The sequence below is a fragment of the Colletes gigas genome, unplaced genomic scaffold (assembly GCF_013123115.1).
Source record: "Colletes gigas isolate AHSC1104 unplaced genomic scaffold, ASM1312311v1 Colletes_gigas_Sc00014, whole genome shotgun sequence".
NCBI classification, from domain to species: domain Eukaryota; kingdom Metazoa; phylum Arthropoda; class Insecta; order Hymenoptera; family Colletidae; genus Colletes; species Colletes gigas.
Window position 1 is genome coordinate 5,121,014 of NW_025106643.1, and position 13,528 is coordinate 5,134,541.

The 13,528-nt window shown below is 33.3% G+C and overlaps 1 protein-coding gene across 2 annotated transcripts in view; it reads right to left on the reverse strand.

The window, feature by feature from the left end:
* The window catches only part of LOC122399692 (glutamate receptor ionotropic, kainate 2-like), a 216,108-nt gene that overhangs the window by 144,579 nt on the left and 58,001 nt on the right, over positions 1-13,528 (reverse strand). For both annotated transcript variants that reach the window (XM_043400571.1, XM_043400572.1), the window contains exon 2: positions 3,514-3,627. In XM_043400571.1, coding sequence (XP_043256506.1) covers positions 3,514-3,607 — 94 coding nt within the window. In that variant the 5' untranslated portion in view covers positions 3,608-3,627. The remainder of the gene's footprint in view (positions 1-3,513; positions 3,628-13,528) is intronic.

The window sequence follows — 13,528 nt, forward strand, 5'->3', positions numbered from 1 at the left end:
AGTAATTTATCAACGTCTTCTTAAAATTGCGACAGCGTCTCGAACGTGTTTGACGTAGCGTCCCCTTAAATTATTATTTGCATCGTGACCCCAGTGCTCTGGTAATTAATTTACACTTTTTTCAAACTATTTTATCAACCGTAACGAGATGCTGAGATAAATAGTTCGTGCTCGGGGTGCAGAATCGAGAAATCGTTTTCAGTCCCTTGCTTCGACGTGATTCGTATGACTGACTATAAATATGCCCGTTCTACTGTTCCAAGCAGATTCGGTACAAGTAATGAAATATTGAAACGCAGAAAATTTAACTTTTAATATACATTTATTGAATTATATAGGTGCCATTCTGTTCTACAACCGTTCTCCACCTTTCAGGCAACTTGAAAATTCTGTCCTTCCAGAATTTCTCAGGTTTTTCACTGAAAAACTACATGATTTTTTATATCAACCAAAGAATTGAAGTTTTTTCCATTAAGGGAATTTTGTAATGATCGAAATACATAGGTAGAAATCAGAGGGTGCGAGGTCTGGTGAATACGGTGGATGGGGTAGAACATCCCAACCGAGCTCCAACAACTTTTGTCGAGTCATCAAAGACACATGAGGCCGCGCATTGTCCTGATGAAAGACGACGCCCTTCCGATTCGCTATTTCTGGACGTTTTTGTTCAATTGCTGCCTTTAATTTGTCTAATTGGGAACAATACTTCTCTGAATTTATTGTCTTATTATTTGGTAAAAGCTCATAATACAGAATCCCTTTCCAATCCCACCAGACACAGAGCATGACATTCTTTGGATGAAGACCGGCTTTTGGGGTGGATAGAGGTGGTTCATTCCGCTTTCCCCAAGATCTTTTTCGTTCCACATTGTTATAAATGATCCACTTTTCATCCCCCCTCACCACTTGCTCCAAAAATGATGTCTCCTCGTTACGTTTATAGAGCAAGTCGCAAATGGAAATGCGATCCATTAGATTTTACTCCGTTAAATCGTGGGGAACCCATACGTCAAAGCGGTTTATGTAACCAAGCATCATAAAATGGTCGTGGATGGTGGATTTTGACATATTTAACATTTCTGCTAATTTACGAGTCGTATAGCGTGGGTTGGTCTCGATGAGTATTTTAATCTCATTTTCATCAGTGGTGGGGGGCCTACCCGGGCGTTCTTGGTCTTCAAGGTTGAAATCACCAGCTTTAAACCTAGCAAACCACTTACGCACAGTTCTTTCAGCTACAGCACCTTCGTCATAAACAGCGCATATTTTGTTTGTCGCTTGTATGGCGTTTTTGCCTTTCCGGTAAAAGAAAAGCATCAAATGCCTAAAATGCACTTTGTTTCCTTCCATATTGAACGGCGTATAAAACTCACAAAAATTAACCTATCGTAACCAAATTTTTTTCCAAATATGCCTGAAGTACCATCTTTTACAGTATGTATGCATGTCATTTGTTTTCAATCGTTCTGATATATTCAGACCTGTCTTTACGCCACCTACCAAAAATCGGTAAGAACTTTCCGGACAACCCAATACATTTATCTCTTTTTCTCTTGTAATTACTCGTAGAAGCTAGGCAGGGCGTGTGTAATTTCGTAAATTTACATATAAATTGTGACAAACGTACGGAAAATTTGTCAAACTTTACGAAAACATACATTTTATCAATTCATAACAAACGTCAGAAATTGTATAGCGAATGTATGTATGAAACAGTTGTAAATATTTATTGGATATTATTTTTAACTTTTTTGTTAGAATTGATTTACAATTATAAATGTAATTGTATAACGTCCGTTTGATAAATCGCGTCCTTCTCATTTTGTTTCGGTTATACGTTTTTTCCGAGGTTTTCTATAGTAATTCAATAAGTATAATTTTAACCATCGAAATTACTTATAATTAATACGAGATAAACATTGACTTACTCAAATACGGTGCATCTTACTTTAAAAATAAATGAACATTCATTAATTGGATTTTACGTTTCACGGTAACAATTTATTTTGCAATACCGACGCATATAAACAAACGATTAAAAAGTGGAAACCTCAATGAGCTGTATAAGGGGGCGTTTGCTGTACCATAAGCATATAGAATACTATTTCTTTTGAAGATACAAAAAAATGTCAACAGAAGAGAACATAACCTTGTAAAAGTATTTGCACAAAACAACCTTCCTCTTTGAATTTTGTTCGTGTCATGAAAAGAAACTGAGACGTTGCTAATGATTACATTAAAATAAGCATTTTATTTATCCAGCTTCTAGGTTTAGAAAATTGAGAAAAATAATTGTAAACCAGAATATACAATTTAAAAAAACGCTGAAATGAACGTACAGGGTAAAATGGCGCATTAATGAAAACAGGCAATAGAAATAAAGTTTGCAAAAAGAAAGAATGTCTTTGGTTAAAATTCTACTAGAGCACCGTGCGAGACAAAAATGGCGACATCGCTACCCTATCTTACCGAGCGGAAAAATGTTTCAAATAAAAGTTAATGAGTACTTTGGGGAGAACAAAGTGCAACAATACAAATTTCGAGAAATTGTTCTATTCGATAAAAAGCTCCGGTCACTTTGACTTATTTAAATAGTACTATGTATTCTTTACTTTATGGCATTATAACGGACGAACTTTATGCCATCATAATTTAATAAAATACATTTATTTAAAAGAGGCACTGTAGAATATTATTGTAGGGATTTCAGTGAATAGGGACACCTTTTTTTTAACAAAAACATTTAATAACCTTTAAATAACAATTTAAATTCAATTGGTTGGTTTTTAGTTTAACTCAAGCAGTGTAGAAGGGGCGTATTTGAAATATATTTACACTAAGTTTAAAGTTGTTTTCCTGCAAATTCTATGGTACTTTTAAAATTTTTTATTGCATACGTATTTTCTTTTAAATCGAAGCCAACTTCTGTGTTACAAGTATTCGAATAATTCGATCAAATTTTTAGATTTATTGCTAGTATTGATCGAGACCTACCCTGTATGTGTTTCGTTTTTGACGATGGAGAAATGTTAGAGGAAAATATTATTCCATCTTTGTTTGTAAGAGACAAATATTATGAAAAGCACAATATTTTCTTGGGGGACACATTTTGTCGAGGTTTTAGGATCGTTGGTGTTTTTACTTTCCGACTTACAAGAAAGGAAATGAGAAAAACTTGAGCTATACTCCAGGAAAATTCTATGAAAGTTAATTTGTTAACGTATTTTATGCTTGACAAATTTTCGACGATTTATCGTTTACGTTGTTGAACGTAACAGGTTTTTCGTTAACATTATTTAATTACTTAATTACCATTTAAAGTGACAATTGATTACAAAAGTGTTGATAAATGGAACATTTACTTTACTTATAACTTACGAAAATATTGAAAGCAGTGTCTAGGAAAAATGTTATGAAATCAGTTTCTCAATAAAAAAGAATTTTCTTGGTTCAGAAACAAGTATAATAACTCAATTTCTTGATGTAATTATGAAAAATGTGTTCACCACTCACCAATCTTGATTGGTCGCGATGCTCCATGGCCTTCAGGTAGAATTATCGACAATCCGATAACGATGAATAAAACGTTATATAATCTCCGATCCATATTAAAACCCAAAGAGTAACCTAAAGAAAAATATCAGCTGATTAATACCAGAGATTATGTCATTTTCAGTTAATAAAATTTCATCGTGTTTATTACATCATACAGTATATTTTTATTCTTAAGGCCTATTTTTATTGTGAGCTGATTTATTCCACCATTTATTTTCAAAACTATTAACATTACGCAATTATCAATATTCTTTGAAAAACTGTTTTCTAAACCTTATAATTACATTCATCACATAAAAATAATAAATAAATTATTATTTTACTAATTTTAATTCAAAATAACGAATTTAATCTTTTAAGAAACTCACAATCAGTTTCCTTAAAGAATTGTTAGTAAAATAGAAGTTTAAAAATGCAGCATTCATGTCAAAACTGACGATTAATGAATTATTAACGATGATAATGCGATCTATTTTATTTCAAATACATGTTTTAAGGGCCCCTTATTATATTTTAATTATTAAAAAAAAGAAATTCTTTTTACTATGCTTATGGACATATGTATATTAGTAACACGATTGAGTCTAAACAACTGAATGAATTTCAGTGTAGTTTTAGTGCCCAATTCTGGACTGTATGGCTTTCATTCATTTAAAAAACAAAAGAATTCCTGTAATTTCCTATCTCACTTTCTCCTGTGTTCATTTCTATAGCCTGTTGGTAACGTAGCGAGTGACACGAAAATGGTAATGGGGCCTCTGGAGGCCCAGACAAATGGGCCTGTGGCGGCGCTGGCTGCGGGTAGGAACTCGGGAAATTCGTAGGAGACTCATCAGTAAAGCTTTCTAGCAGGCCCTGCTATTTTTTTTAACGAACGTTTATTGTGCTAAAGAAACAATTATAAATATATATACAAGGGGGTACAATAAACGTAAACGTACAAACGGCTAACTTATAACTAGGACTACAATTTAGACTAATGGCTCAAAATAGAGCTCGCGTAATCTTAACATTAAATAATGTCCGTCGCACTTAAGGGGTCTGGTAACTCTAGAATATTGAAAAATTCGATTTTTTTTTTGGCTTAAATAATAGTTTGAAGCCTTAAAAACATTATGCGAAAGGTCTCAGTGTCGGAACAATGTTTTTGCTGAAAATTTAGAGCCCCAAACGATGACGTGTATCTGCGTCCTGTAGCGCTGCTACTTACACGATAGTTTTAAGAATAGTTACTTATACTAGGGGCAAAATTTAATATTTTGTATAGAAAAATGGCACCAAAAAAACTATACAAAGCGAAATTAAATCCAGTTACATCCAGAGAGGCTAGAATGTTTACGATTAAATAAAAGATGATATACTCAAGGTACTGGGATCATTTAAGTTCTCTGCAACCACCAGTACTTGTCAGTGTTGAGTCTGTGTTTATCTTTTTCGTCAATGCTTGAGAGTCTGTGTAGTGGTGGCGTATATTTGCGCTGTCTTGTGGTAAGTTTTTGTCGTAGAGTATCGTCTTATCGTTTTTTTGTTTCATTTGGCGTGGTATATTAGTGGGATGTTGTCTTCATTCTGTATATAGCCTTTGCTGTCTAGGTGGATGAATGATTCTAGGGGAGTGTAGCCTGTCAGTATCGTTTTGTCGAGGTATATTGGGTTTGGGGGTATGTAGAGCCAAAGATTAAACTATTTAAATGGATTTTGGCGGGTGATTGCCCAGTGGTTTCTAATTCATTTTAACATGAACATGTCAATGCGTTTGAACCTTAGATGACTGGGATACTGGGAAGTCGTTCGAGGTGTGTATATACAGGATGCGGCCGAATAACATGTACAAGCGGGCACGAGGTGGTTCCTTATGAAAAAATAAGAACAAAATATGGAATAAAATTTTTTCATTTAAGGCTTAGTTTTCGAGAAAATCGTGTTTGAAAATCCTATTCGTACGTATGCTGATACGGCTAAGTTACGGTTCGTCGAGCATCGTATAACGCGTATCGTGTACATCATCGTTAGATAGATCAACGAAAACTGACTGCTTAGGCAAATAACTATTAAAAGAAGTCTCAGATCATTGTTCATAAACACTCGATGCTCGACGAACCGGTACTTAGCCGTAACAGCATACGTACGAATAGGATTTTCTCGAAAACTAAGCCTTAAATAAAAAAATTTTATTGCATATTTTGTTCTTATTTTTTCCATAAGGAACCACCTCGTGTCCGCTTGTACATGTTATTGGACCGCACCCTGTATAGCAACCGAGGTGTCGGTCGAGCGCTTGTGAGAGCGCGAGCCCTCTGATGGCGAGCATGGGAGGCGACGCCACAGGCCGAAAAAATACATTGGACGTAAGGTCTCGTATACCTGATCTGTGGTTACACGTTGCAGTTCGATAAAATCGTTGATAACAGAACGGACCATCAAAAATTTGAATGTTATTCTATCGTAAAATGATAATTGTTCGATGATGAAATCGCTGCAGATACTTTACGGAGGAATGTTTATTGGGGGAGTTGCGTTTGATATAACAACAGTAAACATTTTATAGGACCGCGAGCGACAAATGCGTGTTTCGCAGATAACTGAGCAGAGTTGGCATGAAAGTTACGGCTTGTTCGTAAAGTTGTTCCAGCCACGGCAATAGAATCGCTTCTGCCGCGAAAGGATCCACACGGCGAAGTACCGTGTCATGAACAATCGAAAATTCCGCGATAGGAATTGATATTCAACATTCATCCTTACAACGAACGTTTCGATGCTTAATGTTTCTCGGTTTACTATTCCCCGGTGCGCAACGAGCACAGAATCAATAGCGATTCTTGTTTTAACTGTCTGCGGTGTCCACGCGGCGTAGTGGATTTTAAAGATAAAACTGAAAATATGCGAGCGTTTTTGCGAACGCGCGAGCGCAGAGATTTCGAGACATTTTCACATGTTTCTGTTTTCTTTGTTGATTGATTTATGGCCGGGTACTGTGTTTCCTTGAGCAACAAAAAGTTCCATATGCTCCGACCGACTGTTTTCATTTTCACCGTGCAATATTTGCTCTGTCATTGGTTGCTGAAATCACTTGAGTATACATACTTTGATATCGTATGGCCGAACTGTCGGCACGAGAGACTAAAAATATGATTCTCTAATAACACGCATCAAAAATATGTATTTTTTGTAAATAAATAAAAAGTGGTTTACTTTCGGAAGTAAATAGCGTGAAAGCCGGAAATGTGGGATAGCTGAGACGATTCTGAACAACAATTTCCTCTGCAAAAATGTCGATTGGGGCTTCGTTTTTGAATTATTAACGAAAAACGCTGACCAATCACAGCGCGCTGTTTCCGCGCGCTCAGGGCCGTCTGAACTAGGAGAGACACCGCGTCGTAATTAGTACGTAAATGACTAAATCGAATTTATTAATTATTTGTATTCACTGCTTCCAAAATTAGGAAATATGAATTAATAATTCTTTAACAATTTTTCCAGAAACACTGTTCCAAAAAATCTGAAAAAATTACGCATTAATAGTTACCATGTTACGCTACAGCTATAAAAATATGAACATGGTCACGTAAGTAATTATGGCAATATAAAGCTTTTCCACCATCTTTTGATCATTTTTTATTTTTTTGACTACATTCAGCCCCTTCGAAAAATCTGAAAAAATTAGAGATTACTAGTTCTTTTGAGAGCTTTATACTGTATACAAAGAAACGTGGTTACTTGATAACTTCGACAAAAAATCGCCGGTTGAAATATTTTCGAATTTTTTAAAAATCGAATTTGCATCCAAAAATTCTGAAAAAATTCTCGACTATGTATATCAATCGATAGAATAGCCATGATTTTTTTCATAATTTTTAATTGAGCAGAACTGGAGATATTAAGGATAAACCAAAAAATGATTTTCACCCCGTAATTACCCCTGTAGTAGAGATAGCGGGTTGAAACTCTGTGAAAAGGGGGTTTTTCGAACCACCTATCGAGCGGTATTAACCCCGTTCAATTTGGTTTGGGGGCTCTTTTACCATGCTTATTCGGCCAGACTCTTTGATACAAACACTTGTATTGAACAAAGACGAGACTTTACTGGACACTTTTATAGTGAAAGTTTTTGTAAAACTATCTAAAAATAGTTTAGGCTTCATCAGTAATTGGAACCATTATTAATTATTTCTTCACTTCGAGCTGTATAATTTAAATGAAAGTATAATCTACTATTCAAATAGAATTATGCATAACTGTTTAAATAATGGCCTAACGAGAAACGAACGATCACGGCTGTTTCATTGAACGTGACGTACTGAAACGATGAGACAACGTCTGCCTATTGTACTGGAATTACGACGATATCTATCATAGTTTTTTTCCAATTAATATAAAGCGCTGAAATTTATTTTCCATTTATCATTTTGTTATATATTCTAGTACCATAGTTGAGTAACTTCATACTCCAATTTTCATCTATAAAAAGAACTATTAATTTTATTAATATAAAAATATTTGCACATATTCGCCAATAGCCAGCAGATATGTATGATAAACAAATTATTTGAATAGCATTTTTTACAGTAAATTTTCAATTTTACCTCTTTTTTACATTCTGAATTCTGTAAATTCTATAATTTTTTAAATCGTTTCTCCTTTTTCAACAGTACTAATTATTCGTACGATTGCTTAAATTGGAATTAACTAATTTACTGAAATTTTCCACTGATTAAATATTTGGATTCGTTTTAAGCCGCACGGAAATATCAATATTAGGTGAATCTCTCCGACGTTTCTGTGTTGGTATTACATAATTGGGCTGGCCATTAAAAACAAACCAATTAAGTAGAACAACAATACATATATAGAAATTTGTATACTGTCAATTAAGGAAATAATTAATTATAATTTACAATACTTATTAAACAAATAAATTTATTAAAGAAGCTTATTATATCAATATTAATTTTATTATTAAATACTTAATTCTTTAATTTAGTTACTTAATTAAATACTTAGGGAGCCTTTCTATAATCTATCAAATATCAATTATTTATCAGCGCAAAAATTGTCCAAGTTATTTATTTGGCTACTTGGTGGTCGATTGTCTCATTAAATTATTTTGTACATATGTGGACGTTCAGTTTTTTTTTTTTATAATTATAGTTACTGTCAATAATAAATAGACCAAAAAAAAAAAGAAAAAACGTTCCTGAAGAGGTTAAAAACTCGATGTGAGTAGCCTGCCACCTAGCGGCGGTCGGCATAAACACATTTTACTCAAACCTTACTTAAACCTAACTATTCTATCTAGTAATTAATATTATGGATTAGGTTTAGGTTAGGTTAGGTTAGGTTAGGTTTTCTATTTCAATTTTCTTTATTAATATTATCCGATATTAGCTTGATACAGTATACATTATGTGTCATTAGTCGTCACGATTTTAATATATGAATACCTGCATTTTTTGATATAATGGCAGACATTTTTCCAATTTCTGTTAATAATAAGGACAACAACAACAACAACAACAACAACATCATCATCATCATCATCATCATCATCAACAGCAACAGCAACAGCAACAGCAACAGCAACAGCAACAGCAACAGCAACAGCAACAGCAACAGCAACAGCAACAGCAACAGCAACAGCAACAGCAACAGCAACAGCAACAGCAACAGCAACAGCAACAGCAACAGCAACAGCAACAGCAACAGCAACAACAACAGCAACAGCAACAACGACGACGACGACGACGACACAACAACAACAACAACAGCAACAACGACGACGACGACGACGACGACGACACAACAACAACAACAACAACAACAACATCGTCGTCAACAATAACAACAACAACAACATCATCGGCAACAACAACAACAACAACAACAATAATAATAATAATAATAAAGACTAAAGTTTAATATTTTATCTTCAATTCAACTCGAGGCTAATTCAGACATAAAATATATTTCATATGTGTTTAGTCTACGAAAAATACAATGAATAAAATATTACCACTGTTTATTTCCTTAACTAACCAGGGGTCTTAAGTAGCTGGCCGCCATTGTATATTCAACATATAAAGGATTCGATCGATAAAAGTCATCGAAGTCTGTCTAATTTTGAATTAATCACAATTATAGCAAATATTTTCTGTCTATGTGTGTTCAGAAATAGAAATTTTCTATTTCTTAGAGTGATACTTTTTTGAAAATTTGGAAACTATTGCCTTAGATGGTCAGTTAACTATGATTTCAATGTTCCGATTTCAGTGATCGGGTCGAACGAGGGACACACAGAGACAGAACTTTGTGGACAGACAGTTGGTACGTGATTTCTCGGTTCGTGGATTTTTCTGATTTCCGAATTTAAGGGGATTCGAGCACTCGTCACGTTCGCTTTGCGGACTTACTTGAGTGAAGTCAGTGTCCGTGCGATTTTACTAGTGTCAATCGTGATTCACGAAAACGCTTTGATCGTCGACGAATGAAAGGAAAGGATTTCGGGCAAATACGTGATCACACGTTGTCCCCCCCCCCCCTGTTTGCCCTTTATCAGTGTTTGAGACTCTTTTTAGGGTAAATTGTACATTTCGATTTTCTTTAATCATTTCAGCTATGTAAAGTTAAACCTGGATAAAATATTAATATTTTGAAATAATTATTTCAAACAGTAGTATTTATTTTATTTTAAATTATGCGTGTAATTATGAAAATATTTTTGTTGCGAAACGTTTTGTAAATAGTATTTAGAAACAGTATTGTGTTCGAAGAATACTGAAAGTAGAAGAACTTAATTTCAAAATATTTTATTTGGCATCGAGTTGAATAACTTGGTTTCGTTGTTTATACGATTTTTCAAAGTATGCAAATGATTATATAATTGCGTCAGTCATTCAGTATAGAAATTATAATGGATTCCCAGAAACTAAATGGAGTAAGTTAACTTTAAATGAGAATATAAAACATAAATATACAATTTTTCCATTCAATTAATAAATGTTATCTGATATTCAAAATTTTGATCAAGGGCTTTAAAGTGAGTTTTTTAGTCAAATAAATTTTTATAAATTTTCTTTAATGACTATCTATATATGGCTTGTTTATACGTTAAAAAGTAAAATTGACAGAGAATCGCCTTGCTAACAATTTCTTTCGTATACATTTTCTCACTGTTTTTAAGTAGAAGCATGCACTTGTGTAAGATAACTCGATTCATTATTTTGCACGCATTGTTAAGGAATCTTAACATCACGAAGTTTACGATGCAGACGTGACTTCTCTGCTATTTTTAAGATTGGAATTTGGAAACATTTACATTTAGCAATTTGCCTTATGGTCATTAAAGCAATCTCCAAATTTCACTTGGGGCTTTGAATACTTAGTAGGGGCAACAGAGGTTAGATTAAGGATAAGATAAGGATTTAGTGTTAGATTGATTTAGTTGAGCTTGTACCTTATAGATAGTCTCCAAAAGAATACTATATTTGTGAATAATATTAGAGCAACAGACTCATTTTGTCAAAAAGCATCTAGCTTCCACCATTAATTGGTGTCAAACATTCACTTTACAGTGTATTCGCATTACACTTTATAACACGCAACATTTTACGAGAAACGTTATAATGTTTGTATTTAATAACTAAATTTTTGTGTTGAAATTCATTCTACAATATCGTGACTAATGACAAAGAATACAAGTTATTAAAGACATTTCATTCGGTTCGCGATAGATAATGTTTCGAGCGTTTTTGCTTTCCAGAGTTTGTTTATTAATAGTGTTGGTTCGAATTGATTTGAAATATACAGGGTGCTCGGCTACCTCTGGGAAAAAGTTTAATGGGAGATTCTAGAGGCCAAAATAAGACGAAAATTAAGAATCCTAATTTATTGATTGAGGCTTCGTCAAAAAGTTATTAACGTTCAAAGTTTCGCATGTAGAACAGCAATTTTTCCATCTTTTTGAATTTTTTTTTCGAAAGTGCGTAAGAATTCGGGGATATGTCTGTTGACCAAAAATGTTTGTAATTAACCCCTGCAACTAAATCTAATTTTACTAAGACGATTCGAAATTCTTTTTTTTCACCCAAAACTTTCAGCATCTACTCGAATTTTTTTCTCGAAAGTGCGTAGGATTTCGTGGCCATTTATATTAACCAAAAATGATTGTAATTGACCCTTGCAATTAATAATAATTATTTTAGAACTATTTGAAATTTTTTAATTTTATCAAAAAATTTCACACCTTCTCGAATTTTTTTCTCGAAAGTGGATAGGATTTCGAGTGTATGTTTAATGACCAAGAATGATTATAATTGACCCCACAAACCAATAATAATTTTTTTAGAACAATTTGAAATTTTTTAATTTTGTCAATAAATTTCACACATTCTTGAATTTTTTTCTCGAAAGTGGGTAGGATTTCGAGTGTATATCTAATGACCAAAAATGATTGTAACTGACCCCCACAACCGAAAATAATTTTTCCACAACGATGTAAAATTTTTTTTTCGCTAAACAATGCAGGCAACTAGTCGATTTTTCTTAAAAATTCGTTTTTGATTTTTAGTAATTTTGTTTGATGCTCTATAGAAAAGTTGTGTAATACTTTATTGAAGGTACCCATGAGCTCCACTTCAGAAAAAAGTTTTGTTGAAATATGTTCACTATTATAGAAGTTATGGCCGTTTGAAAATGGGACCATTTTTATGGGATTTTTCTCACTTTACGGGGTTAAGGATCAACTTTTCGTATATTTTCGGAATTTCTACATATTCTGCAACAAAATACACGTTGTTTGCATTTTGAAACTTTAATATCCTCCAATCCGTTTAGAAGTTATGACATTTTAAAGATACGCATGAAATTTTGGAGTGACATTTTGGCCTCACATTAGATTGTCGGTAAGGAATTTTTTTCTCGCAAATGGGTAGGATTTCGAAGGTATGTCTATTGACCAAAAATGATTATAATTGACCCCAGCAACCAATAATAATTTTTTTAGAACGTTTTAAAATTTCTTAATTTTGTCCAAAAATTTCACACCTTCTCGAATTTTTTTCTCGAAAGTGGATGAGATTTCAGGGGTATGTGTATTCACTAAAAATGATTATAATTGAGTCCCGCAATCAAAAATAATTTTTTCAGAATGATTTGAAATTTTTTAATTTAATTTTTTAATAACTTTTTAATGAAGCCTCAGTCAAGAAATTGATATTCTTAATTGGCCTCTAGAATCTCGTATTACAATTTTTTCCGAGTGGTGGCCGAACACCCTGTATAATACGTTTTATTAATAGCCTTACTTATCCAAGTTTAATAAGTTTTCAAATTATATTTAACTTTTGATATGTTGTAGTCCTTAACGATATTCAAACGTATCTGAAAGGATTTTTCAAAATTTTGTAAATTGTTGAAGTTAACCCCTTAACGATTATGCCCGAGTTTGATTGCTTTGAAAAACAATATTTGTTTAATCTAACGTTCTAAGGGATGACAATATTTGTTTTCCTTCAAATTATACGTTACATACAACAAAAACTGCATTTGCATATAGCTTAGAAACAAATCTAATAATGAAAACTGATCTTTCTCGATTAACTCGAACAATTTACGCGTTAAGGGGTTAAAGACGTGTAAAGTAGAGTGCTATTTTCTTCCAAAAAATTAGAGCTTTTAAACTAACGAATGGATGAGAATGCGTTTTTGGCTGCTTGTAGGGAAGACATTAGAGTATTAGATAAAAATTATACCGATTAAAAAGAAATTGTTTTTCACCATTCTTTTTGCAATTGTTTGAAACGAATACCCTGCTTTTCTACCGGGGAAATGTTTAAAAATCTGCAAAAATGATAAAATAGCCCCATTTGTATTCTTGATGGGCATCTTTTTAGAATCGCGCAAAATTTTAAATTAGCCGTATGAAAATTAATTTTATCGAACGTTTGTTATTTAACAAGAAAGTTTCTCATTAATTCCG